This window comes from Schistocerca gregaria, chromosome X, assembly GCF_023897955.1.
Source record: "Schistocerca gregaria isolate iqSchGreg1 chromosome X, iqSchGreg1.2, whole genome shotgun sequence".
Classification (NCBI taxonomy): Eukaryota; Metazoa; Arthropoda; class Insecta; order Orthoptera; family Acrididae; genus Schistocerca; species Schistocerca gregaria.
Window position 1 is genome coordinate 750,563,330 of NC_064931.1, and position 18,308 is coordinate 750,581,637.

An 18,308-nucleotide genomic window follows, 5' to 3' on the forward strand; every position below is an offset into this window, starting at 1 on the left:
TTTCATACTGACACTGATGTATTACCCAAATGCTTGCTGATCTCTGACTTCAAGCTGCATAGATGGTTAGCATTTGATTCCCAGCCACAGACTCTTACACAATCCGACATAGAGGTGTGATACAGATGTTCTCGGGGTGCACACACTCACTCAAACCGACATGATGATGCTATTTAAAAACATACATAAGAACATGATGAGATTTCTGAAACTACTTAATGTTTTGAAAAGCAGCTAGATTAGATTTTGCCATATTGCATAGAATTGAAGATTTTACTGTTATCTTGTTTGTGAAAAATGCTGAAGGGCAGTAAATCATAAAAGCATACGAAACCTTATTATGTATCCATAGTCTGAAATCCAGTATTTACAAGTATGGCATCCATCTTGAAATAAATACTTTATAATTCTAAATTATCTGAAATCTCAAATAGTGACTGAATTAGGGAGAGGTGTTGTTGGTTCATAAAAAATATAGCAATAAAAATAAATTGTCAAAGTTCAGAATGTTATAGGCATTAAAGCAAAATATATTACTGAAATTATGAAGGTCCAGAATTTTAATGTGAATTATTTCACAAGTTAATTAGGTTCAGATGATTTAAAATATGTTCTTGGAAAGTTGGGAAAATCTGCTCTTGGATGAGTAGTAGCAATACCTCCTGTGCTCTGATTACATGACAGTGCTGTAACTCTAATTCTCCATAACTGTTAATTACTCAGGCTTCTAGTAAAACCAATTATGTAATTGTAACCAGGAACATAAGTACAAACAAATGAACTATAAATTTGAATGGGATTCTGCATAAATAATAGTTTGACTTACGTCTGTATATATAACATATGATGTAAGCAGTTGCATTAGTTACAGAACGAAAGAACGAAAAAAAATTCAGTTATTCTTAGAAGCAGAAAACATATTAATGGAGAAGTTTCCAACTTACTATGTCTCATTCTTCTGAATTATTGTTGTGTGATTTGGAATCAAGACCAGAGGTAATCAAAGAAGCTGAAAGAAGGGCAGCTCATTTTGTATTATCATGAAATAGAGAAGAGAATGTTATGGATATAATATGCCAGTTGTGGTGGCAATCATTAAACTAAGGTGTTTTTTGTCATGGCAAGATGTTTTCATGAAATTTCAATCACCAATTTTCTCCTCTGAATGAAAAATATTTTGCTGATGCTGACCAACAAAGGGAGAAATGGTCACTGTAATAAAATAAGCGAGATCAGAGTTTTTCACAGAAAGATTGTGTTTGTTTACCCCACGAGCAGTTCAGGAGTGAAATGGTTTGGTGAAACCTTTGCCAGGCACTTAAGTGTGAATTGCAGAGTATACATGTAGATGTAGATCAGCACAGAATACAGCAAACCATTTTCTAGCAGCTGCATTCTTTTATAAAAGAAACAGAAAAGGAAAATAGAGGGGAACTGCATTTAAGAAAGAAGATGAAAGCTGGTGTGTTTGAGATCATCTGGTCTGTGAAACATTATGTCTAGTAGCTAAGGAAATCACGAGGAGGATTGTGTGTGTGCACATGCTGGTTGATGCTGATTAATGTTGGCATGACATCCATCACATATTCACCTAAAAGCATAAAATAATAACTGTTTATTTATTCTTTTTTTTTCTTTTTCTTTTTGCAGCTCCATCATACCACTCGCAGCACTTTGTTGTTCCTGCAACATGGAGCTATGGTACCAAAGAAACAATTAACCATACTGCCACATTTTCTGTGCCACCTCCATACCAGTCACTCCATGTGAGTTTTGTATGACTGAATCAGATTTGCTTGATTTTCCCCACTGTTTTTGTTGTAGTCAGACTAAAGTGTCCTATTTTCACGTAGCAGATTTTTCATTGCCTTTATAATTATTTGCTTTGCTTGTATATGATGTATTAGCATTAAGTGCCTTTTTCTTCATGGGCAGATAAAAACCAATGGGCACCTGCTGTCATCCAGAATCAAACCACCACTGACAGACTCTATAAATCCAAATAAGACAGAGTATGGGGTTGATAATAATATGAACAAAATGTAAGTATTTGTAATTTTATAGATAATCACTATGTAATTTCATAATTTGTTATTTCTTCCTATCTCAGAATTAATTAAAAGCTGGAAACTTAGAGCCAAGAGGTAAAGAGATCAGAGTTGATTTAAAATGAAATATTACATTACATTTAGCACAGTTAATCATCAAAATTTTAAACAGTTTCGTCTGGAACACAGCATTATCAGTATCTGAGTATGTGCAACAAATATGACTAAAGTCTGTTCTCAGTGGCCAGAGATAGCGTGTGTGAGTTGTGCTTCATGAATGTGTGCGTGTGTGTGTTTTCTATGTTGCAAGAAGATCTTTTGGCCGAAAGCTCACTTGTATAGCAGTGTTTTTGTTGTAATTATCTGTGATGCAATGTCTCCTCTATATGATGAGTAGCAATCTATCATTTTTATATTTTAAGTATGACTAAAGGTAGATCTGGGAGAGTGAGTAATACAAATTGTCATTGTCACATGACTAAAATCAGAACTGTTAAACCACAAACATTCTAGCAATCCTTCTAGCCTTAATTTTCCATTTCCAACCTACACCCAGCAGAAGTTTCCCTGCAACTTTGATCAAGATAACTTATTATCCAGTGTCTGCTGTTTTCTTTTGTAATGATTTTCATGGTCATGACTACTTACTAGTTCCCCATTTTCTGTCGTTTTTTTGCCTGGATCATAAAAATATGCATTTATTGCATGAGTATTTAAAATATGTAAATTATTTTGAAGCAAAAAAAGGTTTATACCTATGAACATTGTTCTGCCAAGAATTAAAAAGAGAAAATTCTTTATTGTGCTTCCAGGGTCCTCTCCTTCTACATGTAAGAAATTATAGAGCAAAATTGGGAAACATCATAAAGTTGATTATGGTTACAGCTGGGTAGCACAGTTTCATAAACATGATCCATCAAATTTCAAATTTTTAATTTTTTCCACAACTTACATACACAAGCTAAAAAAATATTATGATGGGGAAATCTTTAAACTTCTGTGTAATCTAAACCCAAGTGAAATGCGTTGTGTGAGCATCATTCAGTGTTATAGTATAGTGCTATTACTTGTCATCGTTCTTTCTCTCTGTCACTCATGAATTTTGAGGTAGTATTGCATGCCTATTTTAAAGCAAGGATTTGTCTGTTAGTGACACATAAATAGTCAGTATGATACTGGACAACTAGAATACTACTATATTGTGAACTATAATAGTTCATTGATAAACTTGGAAAATATATTGCTATGACAGCTAGCATTTAGACTAGAGATACACTATATGAAAAAGGCAGAGTAATCAAATGAAAGTAAGTGCATTAAACAGCTTATATACAGTTTTATTAATAATAGTAAAGTTTCAAGTATTAAGTTTCAGCAAAAGTTCAGTTTCAGTCAAGGGAGGTGACACAGTCATTTAAAACACTGGACTTGCATTCGAGAAGAATTCAGTTCAAATCTGTATCTGGCAACCCTGATTTAGGACTTCTGTAGTTGCCCTAAATAACTTAAGGCAGATACCAGGATGCTTCATTTTGGAAAGGACATGACAGATTTTCTTCCGTACTCTGCCTCAATCAAGATTTGTGCTCTGTCTCGAATGACGCCATCAAGGCTGCACATCCTATGGTATCGGGATCCTCCTCCAGTATCACTTCACCCCTCATGTTCACTCTGCCAGTTTGCATGTTCTTTCTTTTTAATGGCAAAATTATCTTTCTTTACACAGAGAAACATAATGAACTTTCACACTGAATGCCATCTTCATGCATAATGTTAGAGTAAAGCACTCTCCCTTATATTTTAAGTAAAAAAACTTCTCAAGGCTTGTGGTTGCCTCTTGCTATTGTCTGAGAATGTTTATATTATAAAAGTTGGCTTCTCTCAGGCACAGATACTTCAGCCTAAAAAACAAGAAGGTCTTCTCCTGGTTAGTAAACTCATAGAGACTTGGCCAGTATGGTTGCCAGACAGTCAACTACAATATATCTTACAACAATCTCTGAAAGGAAGATTAGAGTTCAATGTACCACCTATGTCACTAGAGATCAACTTCAGATTAAACAAGAATGGATAGAGGTATTGGTGGAGTCCTTGTTTAAGACACCATCCCTGCATTCACCTAAGGTGACTCACAGAAATCATACCAAATCTAAAACAGGAAGGCTATAAGATGATTTGGACACTACTTGTTCAGAATAACTGCATCACCTCACTTGGTCATACCTCCAAATTTCTGGTCAGATGTAGGCCGTACACAGTAAACCTAACTTAGAGAGAGTCCAGACCACTTCAGCTATAGATTGCACCCTGTTTGCAATCATAACTGATGCTTTGAATATCATATTAAGTAATTTCAAAACATTGTTGGAAAAGGCTTGATGAAGACATTGGAACAACTCAACAATATGAACCTCAAAATCATTGTTTCTGAGCCGTATTCCTGTGGTCACCATTTTTAACATATCCATCATCTCAATCCAGATTGTTCAGTTTCTTCCACTATCAGTGTGGTCCTCCTCCAATGAATCCCTACATAATGTTCTAATTTTTATGTTGCTTTATTGCTGACTGCTTTGCAAATGTAAGTCACACTATGAGTATCACAATGAGATAGCAGAATAATGCTCTATTTTTATCCAGATATCAAATTTTCAGTGTTTTCACACTGCATTACATGTATCCTACTTATTGCTATATTCATCTAATTGGATACCTTCTCAATAAAACTCTGACAATTCAATAAATTCAAAATAAAATTGAAAACTTCTGTAAATTATAAGATAATTCAGATTCAAGAAACGAATATTTCTGTTAGCTTCCTAAAAAATAGCACAGTTAGTTGTAAACAGACCTGTATTGTTGCAGATGTGCATCATGGGTGAGTGCATTTAGGGGGCTGCAATGGAGTGGGAGGGGTCTGAGGGGGGGGGGGAGAGGGGGAGAGAGAGAGAGAGAGAGAGAGAGAGAGAGAGAGAGAGAGAGAGAGAGAGAGAGAGATAAGCTAGTGACATTCTGTATACCATTACATGTGACTATGTGCCACACAGCAGTCAGCTACAAGTGAATGGCCACCTATTCTCATATGTTTTCTGTAGTCTGCATCCTGGAGTTTCCAACATCATAATAATGGTAAATGATAAAATTTTAGAATACTTAGAGGAATTTATGAATGTTTAAGGAATTTTTACATTTTGTGATGCAGTGTTTGAATAATAAATTAAGTCTCCTTTATCTATTTATTCTTAAATATGTGTTCCAGGACAAATATCCGAAATGTAAATGGTACTGCTGGGCCCGATGGCACCCATTTTCTACTGGATGATAACAGAAAAACAGCAAGTGGCCAAGTCATGGACTTCAGCTCTCTTAAATTTGGGTGTGATCTTCAGAGTGTGGTTTCAATGGAAATATTGGAGAGTAGCTCATGTATAGATGCTAGAAATGAAGAGGTAAGATAATAAATCATGGATTGATGTGAAAATTTAAGTCGTCCTGCAAATGCTGAGGACTGAAACTACAGATTTTTGTTGAATAATATTTGGTATAGATCTGCTGGGTGCAATAATATAGCATTAGTGCTGATACGCAGAGAAAACAGTAATCAAATCCTGAGCTTTGAAAACTTTAAATTTTGAAAACTTTAAAAATAGTTTCTGTATTCAAAGAAAGTTGTTTATGAAATAAGTGAAAGTAGTGAAGAAAAAGTGGGTGAAAAGTTCTTCCAAATCCTCTATTATGTACTGTTGGAATCTGGATATGAAAGTAACACTGAACCACGCTGGAACTCTAAAATCTGGACTTCCACTCGTAATAACTTGCAAATAATCCATTGCTCAAAAATGAAAATTATGAATAGAACAACCACTGGCACAGTTCTGTGTTTGGGAGGAGGAGGAGGAGGAGGCAGCATATTGTTGTAAAAAATGTAAACAAAGGGTTGGGATAAAAAAAGAAAAAAAAACTGAGGGAGCAGGAAAATAAGAATTAATCAGAGAGCCAAACAAATGTAACAGAAGAACAGGGAATGTAGAAAAAGGGGGAAGAGGAACCAAATTGAGGGGGAGAGAGCTGAGAAGAGGACATAAAGTAGAAAGTAATGTAAATAACAACCAGATGAACAGTATTTTATTGTTTCTTCTCTTTTTCCTCTTCTCAAGTTCCTTCATCAGTTTATGGCTCTCCCCTAACATCTTCTGTCTGCTGATTATTTTTTCGTCTTTTCTCAACATCTTTCTTTTATTTTTATTGTCCTTACTCTTCCTGCCATTATTTCATTGCCCATCTTTCCTAAGATTACTTTTTGGATTTTATCTTATATATTTGATTCATTATTAGTGCATTGAGATTTAACTCTTAAGTAGTATATTCCATACTTACTTCATTCTCATTACCTGCAGTAATGTACCTTGTGCAATGGAGAGTAGGGGGTTTTCCTATTAGTTCACCATAGCTACCCATGAAAGAAGTATTTTTTGTAATTCTACAATATTGAGAAAGTTATATTTTTCACTTGTTGTGTATCCAACAGCTCTGCTAAGTACACAGCTGGCCATTAAAACTGTAACATCAACAAGGACAGCAAAAAATGAAGTTTTGCTTATTGTGTATTTATAATATAGTAGGAAGAATAAATGACTAAATTTGTAAATCATTTGGGGGTATACAGTGTGTAAAATTTAGTACACAGAGCTGCCACCCCTGACAGCAATACTGGCTCTCATCCAGCTGGGAATCAAATTAAATTGAATTTGGGTGATAGATAGGGGTATGTCATTCTATTTTGCTTCCACTCTATGCCAGAGTTTATCAATCATAGTGGCTGGTGAGTGGTGGTGTGCCAGTCTCTTGGCAGCCCATGACAAGATGTTTTTATTGGCTTAGAGTTCTGAAGAATATGTCAGCCAGGGCAGCAGTCAAACACCCTCTACATTGCGGTAGGTCAGGACAGCAAGGGCAACATGTGGCCTTGTCAGAAAATGATGTCATGGAGCCCTCAAAGATAGGCCACAGCCATTGGCTTTAACATGTTACAAATGTAATGGCTGCTGTCCAAATTACTAACTATGCAAGCCATAGGTCATCATGTCAAGTACCCAATGGCACCACACACTATAACACCACAAGCTGGGCATGTATGATGATAATGAAAGCTGTCTGGCAATTTTCATTCTTCTTGGAACCTCCACACACAGTTACATCAACCATAATGTTACAAGCAGAACTGATACTTGTTTGTAAAGTTGGTATGGTACCATTCCTTTGTCCAGTGTTGTAGACAGGCACACCACTGTCATCTCATCTCTCTCTGCTGCCAAATCAAGGGAAACCACAACAATGGTTGTCATGTTGACAGTCCGTGGTACTCCAGATGTCACTACCCTTTCTGTGTGGACAGGTGTCTTGCCCAAAATAAGCCCATTCATTACCTGACTCAAAGTAGTTGATGTTGCTGTACAATCCTGCACAGTCAAGTGAATAATATGTCTGTTCTCCCGGGCACTAATTGTATGGAGCCTTTGAGATCCTGCATGAGTAGAGTTTGGCCCTCCTGTATCCATCAACTCCATATTTGCAGGGCAGTCATGGGATTGGTAGTAGAACAGCAATATCACAGCACAAATATCCTCAGTTTTGGTAGGCACAATCCTGCAACTGTTGGTATCTGACTAATCCTTCTTATATAAGGCAGAACCTGTTCTGCTTAAGCTGTGTTTACACTGAGATTAAAAACATGTTTCCGTTCACAACATTGTTCCTCCAAAGTCAGCAACACATTGGCAATGATGTTTGTTGTTTATATTCCCATCTACACTAACGACAAACATTTCTACATACGTATTTGCATTAAGAGCTATGCTGCGGCAAGTGAAGAGGAAAAATTAATGATATGTGGTGCTGCATTAATAATGCTGGACAAAGTAAGCAGACAAAGGAAAAAAACATAGTCATCATTGGTGGAATGAGAGCACTTGAAGACTTCCAACAAACTTTACACATAATTTCAAACCTTTAAAATAATTTTTCATCCCAGAAAATGATGAAAGGAGAAGAAGTTTATCGCTTACCATTTTTTCTCTGTTCATGCAGTAAAGCCTCAGCATCAGACATGACATTTTAATTTATTTGTTCTTTACTAATGACTCTATTCACAACACAGTTTGCAGACAGTATTCACATACACCACAGAGCGTGGCTGCAGAATTTTATCATTGTGGAACACATATTTGAAGAGAGATTTCACAGACATTTAGATACATGAGAAACTTGATTTTGCTTAAAATGGAATTCAAATTACCAAAATTATATTCATCTAGTGTTTCATATTGAGAGCACTTGGTGACTTCCAACAAACTTTAAGCATAATTTCAAACCTTTTTTAAACTTTTCTCATTTACATGCTTAATATCATATATTTAACACATTAGTGCATTTGTAATCTGATGTTTGAGCTGTTTTATACATGGGAATTTGAGTCTTTAAAGGATTGGGGTTTACTAAGTCTACATCTACATCTACATGATTACTCTGCAATTCACATTTAAGTGCTTGGCAGAGGGTTCATCGAACCACAATCACACTATCTATCTACCATTCCACTCCCGAACAGCGCACAGGAAAAATGAACACCTAAACCTTTCTCTCTGATTTCTCTTATTTTATTTTGATGATCGTTCCTACCTATGTAGGTTGGGCTCAACAAAATATTTTAGCATTCGGAAGAGAAAGTTGGTAACTGAAATTTCATAAATAGATCTCGCCGCGACGAAAAACCGTCTTTGCTTTAATGACTTCCATCCCAACTCGCTTATCATATCTGCCACACTCTCTCCCCTATTACGTGATAATACAAAATGGGCTGCCCTTTTTTGCACCCTTTTGATGTCCTCCGTCAATCCCACCTGGTAAGGATCCCACTCCGCGCAGCAATATTCTAACAGGGGATGAACGAGTGTAGTGTAAGCTGTCCCTTTAGTGGACTTGTTGCATCTTCTAAGTGTCCTGCCAATGAAACGCAACCTTTGGCTTACCTTCCCCACAATATTATCTATGTGGTCTTTCCAACTGTAGTTTTTCGTAATTTTAACACCCAGGTACTTAGTTGAATTGACAGCCTTGAGAATTGTGCTATTTATCAAGTAATCAAATTCCAACAGATTTATTTTGGAACTCATGTGGATCACCTCACAGTTTTCATTATTTAGCATTAACTGCCATCTGCCACACCATACAGCAATCTTTTCTAAATCGCTTTGCAACTGATACTGGTCTTCGGATGACCTTACTAGACGGTAAATTACAGCATCATCTGCCAACAACCTTAGAGAACTGCTCAGATTGTCACCCAGGTCATTTATATAGACCAGGAACAGCAGAGGTCTCAGGACGCTTCCCTGGGGAACACCTGATATCACTTCAGTTTTACTCGATGATTTGCCATCTATTACTACGAACTGTGACTTTCCTGACAGGAAATCACGAATCCAGTCGCACAACTCAGATGATTCCCCATAGGCTCGCAGCTTGATTAGAAGTTGCTTGTGAGGAACAGTGTCAAAAGCTTTCCAGAAATACGCAATCAACCTGAGATCCCCTGTCGATAGCGGCCATTAATTCATGCAAAAGCTATCTGTGTTGCACATGAACGATGTTTCCTGAAATCATTCTGATTATGTTTCAATACATCATTCCGTTAGAGGTGATTCATAATGTTTGAATACAATATATGCTCCAAAACCCCACTGCAAACCAACGTCAAAGATATAGGTCTGTAGTTCGATGGATTACTCCTACTACCATTCTTAAACACTGGTGCAACCTGCGCAATTTCCCTATCTGTAAGTACAGATCTATCGGTGAGCGAGCGGTTGTATATAATTGCTAAGTAGGTAGCTATTGTATCAGCGTAATCTGGACCTGAAGACTTGCCCGTATCAAGCGATTTGAGTTGCTTCGCAACCCCTAAGGTATCTACTTCTAAGAAACTTGTGCTAGCAGGTGTTCGTGTTTCAAATTCTGGAATATTCCATTCGTCTTCCCTGGTGAAGGAATTTCGGAAAACTGTGTTCAATAACTCCGCTTTAGCGGCACAGTCATCAGTAACTGTACCATTGGCACTGCCCAGCAAAGGTATTGACTGCGTCTTGCCGCTTGTGTACTTTACATACGACCAGAAAATTTCTATGGATTTTCTACCAAATTTCGAGACTGTTTCATTGTGGAACCTATTAAAGGCATCTCGCATTGAAGTCCGTGACAAGTTTTGCGCGTCTGTAAATTTTAGCCAATCTCTGGGATTTTGCGTTCTTCTGAACTTCGCATGCTTTTTCCGTTGCCTCTGCAACAGCGTTCGGACCTGTTTTGTGTACCATGGGGGAACAGTTCCATCTCTTACCAATTTGAAGTATGAATCTCTCAATTGCTGTTGCTACTATATCTTTGAATTTGAGCCACAGCTCGTCTACATTTGCATAGTCAGTTCGGAAGGAATGGAAATTCTCTTTTAGGGAAGGCTTCTAGTGTCACTTTATCCACTTTTTAAATATAATTATTTTGGGTTTGTTTCTGGTGGATTTGGAAGAACGGTATTGAGCCTAGCTACAACGACCTTGTGATCACTGGTACTATATAAGACATGGCAGGAATGACATGCTGTGGAGCTGAATTTTGAAGACAGTTGTGGTGTTCATAAGTTCAGTAGGTTGTTGCCATCTGATTTCGAAATTCTGTAGAATATTATGAGGCCAGTTGGCCCAAAGAAAAGCATAACTTTCAGAAAAGCAATTCTGGTGAAACAAAGACTTGTTGTTAATCTTCAGTTTTTGATGTTGGAAGATTCCTGTTAAAGCCTTACATATTTATTCCAAATTTCAAATCCAGCCCTATCTCAAACAATTCCTGCAGATTGTGAAGTAGGACAGAGCATAAACTAACACTAGCATGGCATAGTGGCATTTAGTTGCAATAGACCAGAAACAATGTTCCTTTGATCTAAACTGATACAGCAGTGGAACATTGTTCTTGTATTTGCAACATCTTGACAAATTGTTGCAAACGTCAGTAGCCCAGTACTAGCTGTGAAAAATGTTGTGAATGTTGTTGCAGAACATGTTTCTAATTCAGTGTAAACACACATTTACAAACAACCAACATTCAAATGTGATTTCTGAGTGAAAAACTTGCTGCACAATCTTTCCTTATATATAGAATGTAGGAAACATTATCCTACCTACTTTGTGTGGTTGTACTGAGTAGTTTAATTTGCATATCAAAGTGTGTAATACACTTAATCTCAATTTGACATGTGTTTTAATTTTAGTCGTTAGCAATATACATGGTGCAATTACACTTCACAGTATGACAGCTGATGTACCGGGTGGTTGTAATCAAAGTGCAGCTACCCATGAAGGTCTATCCTTGAACTCTTACAAAAATCAGTGAATGCTGAGATTATAGAGGCTTAATGGGCGGGGGACACACTATCACATCAACAGTGTGAGAATAAGTTGGAAATTTGTGTTAGTCAGGGACCATGTCTGGATGACCAAAACGGTTTAAGCAACCACTCATGAGAAGCAGTAAATCTGGGTTTGAGTCCTGGTCCAGCACAAATTTTCAACATTCCTCATTGATTTATTTCAACACTCACTAGCAGCCATTGTCTGTCTTTTCCTTAGTGCTAGTTTAGATTAACATGTATTCCATTTTCCCAGCTGAAGGGTCTGGAGTCTTCCACTAGAACTGCTGAGAATAGTGTTGATACATAATCTCCTTGCTTGACCTGTTACTCAATCCTGAATTTACCACTATCTTTATGAAGTTCACTGCAAACTATAGCATCAACATGTACATTGCTTACTGTGCTAAAACATGTAGAATCAATGCCTTATTTATTTTGACCAATAAGACCATACAAGGCATGACCCCAGTCCAAAATGTCCACCAAATAACCAAAAATTCAATCAGTGTCCAACAGGAGCAAACCCAGAGGTCAGAGAAAAGTTTCATTTATCACTAAGTCCACAAAAAAACACTGAATGTTATGGAGAAAACACACTGTACCGTGTAACTTTGCTACATTAAATATCTTGTTGGTGGGGTTCAAATGGTATCCACTAAATTACATTTGCTTCATTGGCTGTCCACAACTTTGCCAGATACCTGCAGCTGAAGCTTATGTCATTTATCACAATACTGACTGAAGTGTAGGTGTCATTTCACAGTATTGACTGAAGCTTAAGTGTCGTGTCACAATGGAGCATGGGTGTCGTGTCACAATATTGACTGTTCCACTTTGTGACATGCCCTCTAGTACTGTTAAGCTGTGTCACTATTAACAACTGCACCAGTGTAGCATTCATAAATTAATACAAGTAGAATAGCTTTTATTTATTATAACTCACAAAATACCTTTACTTGAACTCCTGTACACAACTAATCTATACAGATGAAAAATTAGTCCGTCAGAAGTCATCACTTCCAGTAATAAATGCAGCACAATGGCTGTGGTGGTTCCAATAATGAGTATAGTTACTTATAACATGTATTCCAGTATGGCATCTCAATAATATACAGCACTTGTTGATAACTTTGTAACTGTGACCGCAACTCTGACCGGAGTAGAACTGCAACTGCTCTGCAGCCCTTGGACTGCAGGTTATAACACTGCAGATTTCTACACTGGATCCATGTGATTGGTTGCCACTGTTGAAAATCTCCTTACCTGTTGGCTCTCCTGGCCGCATGATTTCACTGTAATCTCTGGTTGATGCCAGTAATGGGTGTGGCAAAGTAGTCCATCTACGGTAAGTGACCTCTGAGAACAGCCACTGAGGGTTGTGGTGCTCATGACCTCACTTGCGAGGCATGCAAGCTGGAACACAAAGGTGCTGGAAGGGATGTCTGTCCAGCAGGGATAACTGGATGATGTAACAATATCATCAACTATCTACCTGTACTACCAAACACAGCAGCTGAGAAAGTTATAAGATAAACTTAATACAATAACATGAACTGTGTGGTTCTATGACGTTTCTTGCATTCAACATTAATCATGTTCCAGTAGCACCCAATGGCTGGGTGAAGTTCATATAAGAATGACATGACTATTTGCAATCTGCAAATTACTTGTTTTCCGCTAACTGATTTTCAGTTGTTTGAATGGTCTTTTACTCCAACACTTCTGTTTCTTACTTTTCTATTTGCTTTTTGCAGGAGGAAACTGTGGATCTGATTGCTTGAGATTTGGTGTCTTCTGCTAAGTACAGTTACTCCAGTTTAGTCTGTTGTTGTTTCATGAACTGTGTGGACTACTGTTTGTTGTTACATAGAAAATGACCATATAGACAATTATTGCAAAGTCATTATTTCACAGGTGTATTTCAAATGGCCAGGTGGATCTTTTATATTTTTGTCCTGAAGCCTACATATCCTGTGGTTATGTTTGCTAAATCAACTTGATTCCAGGATTAACATTGCAGAAAAAAGAACTATACAAATTAGCATAGTACCACATGTTGAAAAAGTGTTTTATGAACCAGAATAAGGTGTCCTGCAGTATGGCTCTATTTACATTTTCTAATATTTTTTATTTATTTGTTGCTTACCATTTTAAATTGCTAGAAGGTTTAAAAGTTTTTATGATACATTCTTCACCCCTTACTACACCATACTACAGCTGAGCCATGGTGAGTTAGGTCATTCCTTGCAGTGCTGTCTTTGCAAAAATACACATTTTTTAAAATTGTGACTCATTCTTAAGGGAATAAATATACTATGAGGTTGTTGTCCGTATTCACTAGAGGTCTGGTGTAAACACCTATAGTATCTTTATTACACATTTGTGAGTATTCACTAGAGGTCTGGGGTAAACACCTATAGTATCTTTAATAACTTAGCATCACCAAACAAGTTAAAGATAGCATCATAAAACAAGTTAAAGATACGCCATAAAATTTGCAAAGGACTCCATCAGCAAACTGTAGTAAATAAGGTAAAGTCTGAACCTCCTCACCAATGTGTAAAAAAAATTAAACAAAAAAATTCTTGATCTAAAAGTATACATCCATAATGTACAAGGGCTCAAAACCAAACTTAATGAATTAGAAATTTTGTTATCAAGTGCAAGTGAACTGTCAGATACACAGAGATTATGTATTAATGAACATTTCATGAGGTCTTTTGAAATAGAAAGTGTTGTGATACCAAATTTTTAACTCGTAGGACACTTCTCAAGAACATCTTACAAAGGTGGAGGTAGTTGCATGTTTGTAAAAGACAACATTACTGCTACACCTCTTGATATTTGCAATTCATATAGTATTGAAAAAGATATAGAACTGTCAGGTGTAGAGCTTACAGATCTAAATGTTTATATAATAGCACTTTACAGGTCACCCTCTGGTAGCATAGGGACTTTCTACAAAAATCTAGCACCAGTAATAGAAAATCTAAGTAAAAGAAAATCATGTAGTGCTCTAATATGTGGCGACTATAATATAGATTTTCTCTCAGAAAACTCTAGCCAACTAAGCATTAAAAATTTTATGAACAGCTACAACCTAGACCTAATGGTTAACACTCCAACCAGGATAACAAATCACAGTACCACTTGTAGCACCATAAGTAGCAAGCAATATAAATTGTACTGTATCCTCCATCAAACTAGGATTTTCAGACCACAATGCATTAATTATGCAGGTCTGGTTGCAAAATAACAGTCACGAACACAATAAAATCACTGTACAGAGGAGAAACTTCAATAAAACCCACAGGCATACTTTCCTCTTTGATATACAAAATGAAAACTGGCAAAATATATATGAGGCTCAAACAGTAGACAGCAAATATGAAGCATTCTTGGATATTTTCTGTTATTATTTTAATTGCCACTTTCCCTTACAAACAAAATGTATCAACAAAGATAGGAAACTCTCCAGCTGGATCACCCCAGGAATCATTAGATCATCACAAAGAAAAAGAGAACTTTTTTTACGTTAGCAAATCCAAACTAGGCAGTAGTGAAGCATTTAAGTCATACTTTACTCTATATAAAAAGATATTAAGGAACATAGTAAATGCAGCCAAAAAGCTACAGAATGATAACTACCTCAAATTGTCATCAAATAAGACCAAAAGCATGTGGCAACTTATTAAAATGAATACTAATAGACGAAAACAACTACAAAGTGATATTAGCTTAAAAATAAATGGAAAATTAGTCTCCAGTGGGAAAGAAACAGCAGAGGAATTAAATAACTACTTTACAGAAACAGTAGAAAACCTGGCTAACCATCTTAAAAATAGCTGTCCCTTACAACTAGAACCAAACTTATGCTCGGAGACTCTATTTTTAAGGCCTACATCTGAAATTGAAATAGAAAAAACACTTCACAGCAAAATTTTAAAAAAATCATCTGCTGGACAAGATCAAATTCCACGCTTCCTCCTTCATAATTGCAGTAACTTTATCAGTAAACCCCTAGCCCACATAATAAACTTCTCATTCCTGAATGGTGCATTTCCTGGTATGCTCAAAATTGCAAAAATTATACCTGTCCACAAAAAAGGAAGCAAAGAGGATCCCAGTAATTATCGACCCATTGCACTGCTTTCAACTTTTAGTAAAGTATTTGAATATATAATGGCCACAAGAATCACGTCCTTTCTAGACAAAGAAAATATCCTGTCATCTGCTCAGTTCGGCTCCCAAAGTAACTGATGCAATACAAGAATTTCTAGATCATGCACTGGAGCTTGTGGACAAAAAACTCCCAGCCATAGGTATCTTCCTATATCTAACAAAGGCATTCGACATGGTTAATCATAGTATACTTTTGCAAAAGATGCAATCCTATGGAATAAGAGGAAATGCCTATGACTGGTTTAAAAGCTATCTGGAAGATCAACAGCAGTATGTCGAATTAAATGAAACTAAGCTCTCAGGTATAGCTAGCACTGTACATTCCTCCATACATACCATAAAGCAAGGCGTTCCCCTAGGCTCCGTCCTGGGCCCCTTGCTGTTATTACTTTACATAAAAGACCTTCCTCACAGCCTACCAGACGCAAAAACCCTTTCGTTTGCTGATGACATCTCTATACTCATATCTGCGCCCAAACAAATTCTCCAATCTAATATAGATAGGACCACAGATCAAATAAGTTGATGGCTTCAAAGTAACAGGCTACTGCTTAATGCAAAAAAGACAATTGGAATAACCTTCCACATGGCCCGAAACAGAAATCCATTACTACCAACTATATCACTGGAAAAAAGTAATGTTAAACTTGAAAATGAAATAAAATTTTTGGAGGTCCCTACTACTAATACGCTCACATGGAAAAGGCACATTGACGTTACCAGGACAAAACTTAGTAAAGTATGCTTCATGATTAGATCAATAAGGAATGTCACTAACACAAGTACCCTCACCACAATGTACCATGCACTCTTTCACTCTGTACTTAACTATGGAATCATCTTCTGGGGCCAAAATTCTGAATCAATTAAGGTATTCAAACTGCAGAAGAAGATAACAATTATGTTCAAAAACAAAGAGATACTTGTAAACCATTATTTAAGAAACTAAATATTTTGCCCCTCCCATGCCAATACATACTAGAATTATTATTCTTTACCAAAAAAAGTATCAACAAAATTAGCAAAAATATGGATTACCACGATTATGACACAAGATCAAAAACCCCTCTAAGAATACTTACCCACTCAACAAAACTGTACAGTGATGGTGTCAAGTGCATGGGAATAAAATTATATAATCATCTTCCAACTTTTATACAAGAAATCCAAGAAGTAAATACATTCTAACAGACAGTGAAATCTCTTTTATTAAAAGACTGCTTTTATACCATCCAGCAATATTTGGAATCAAAATTGTCTTAGTGCATGATAATGTATCAAATCTGAATGTTGTTAAGTCAATTTTGTCACATCATGTAACAATTCTCTGTAAAGCTGTTACTTTAAGTAACATAATTTTGTAGGTAATGTAAAATAATCATTCTTCTGTGTTCTTGTTTACTGTTTTAGACTCCTGTAAACTGTGTATTTGTATTGACTTATCCCATATCAGTTGTACAAGCCATTGTACTGATTTGATCTACGGGACAGATAATAAATAAATTAATAAAAATAAAAATTACACATTTGTGAGCAAAGAACAATTTCTTTGTAGTGACTGTAGAGCAATATTCATTGTCTTTTAGTGAACACTGTAGTGTTATACATCTTTACTCACAAAAAAGCAGGGTTTTATATTTTTCTATATAGAGCACTCAGTAGTGTGGCTGTTAATAGGTGCATTGTCTTATAGATACCAGCTGTGTTACTAAAATTTATTTTCACTCTTTTTATTTGCCTACCTTCTCAGGTAATGAGAAGAGTTGCTGAAATGCAAGAATTGGTACAGAATTCAGAGCAGTATCTGACACAACATCAGAGGGAAGAAAGTGATTCAGAAAGCTCACATATTTCTTCATTAGATTCTGATGCCCCTGGTCAACTGAAACACAGTGATTCATTACTCTTGTTGGCACAGGTAATCTCTCATTTAAATCTTTTTTTAGTTTATGTTAAGTATCTGCATTCAGTGACATTTAGACAAATTGAAGAGTGGAAGTGGAAAACATTGTAAGTGCCAAATCTCACATCGTTTTTTGATTTTCCTGAAAAATTTATCTCATTTTGTACATAATTTATTTGTATCTAAAAAATTGATAATGTATTTCGATATCACATAATTATGCTGCCCACTTCATCACCGCAAAAAATGATGAGACAAATTAGAAAATAAAAACAATTCATTAATAATATTCTGAGTACCATATCAGGGAACTAACTGGTTGTAAATGCCAGTAGGAAAGTTCTTGATACTTGTGCCATTAGTACTGAGGTACTACATTTTATTTGTGATAACACAAGTACAGAAAGCAATAACTACCCTGTGCTGATGATGAGGAAATGGCAACATCGTAACAGTGTCTCTCTGTTTTGTAATTGATAAATGTGGCATAGCATACATCTGCCGTAGTCTTTCCTTGTTTGAATACATTGACATTTTTCTATTCTTTTGTTTGAAAGTAAGAATTTTAATAGCTGTTTGAGATGGATGTGTATAAGACAGTTTGATCATACTGCATTTGGAGACAGTGTTTCAGCAATGTTTTTAAAATCAAAGAAGTCAATTGTATGCATTGGAATAATGTGGAATGGGTTCATAGCCTTAGCTGACTCAACAAACT

At 36.3% G+C, this 18,308-nt stretch overlaps 1 protein-coding gene across 2 annotated transcripts in view; it reads left to right on the top strand.

The window, feature by feature from the left end:
• Window positions 1-18,308, top strand: part of LOC126299428 (uncharacterized) — a 296,023-nt gene that overhangs the window by 253,943 nt on the left and 23,772 nt on the right. For both annotated transcript variants that reach the window (XM_049991327.1, XM_049991328.1), the window contains exons 14-17: window positions 1,651-1,766; window positions 1,936-2,042; window positions 5,308-5,497; window positions 17,438-17,605. In XM_049991327.1, coding sequence (XP_049847284.1) covers window positions 1,651-1,766; window positions 1,936-2,042; window positions 5,308-5,497; window positions 17,438-17,605 — 581 coding nt within the window. The remainder of the gene's footprint in view (window positions 1-1,650; window positions 1,767-1,935; window positions 2,043-5,307; window positions 5,498-17,437; window positions 17,606-18,308) is intronic.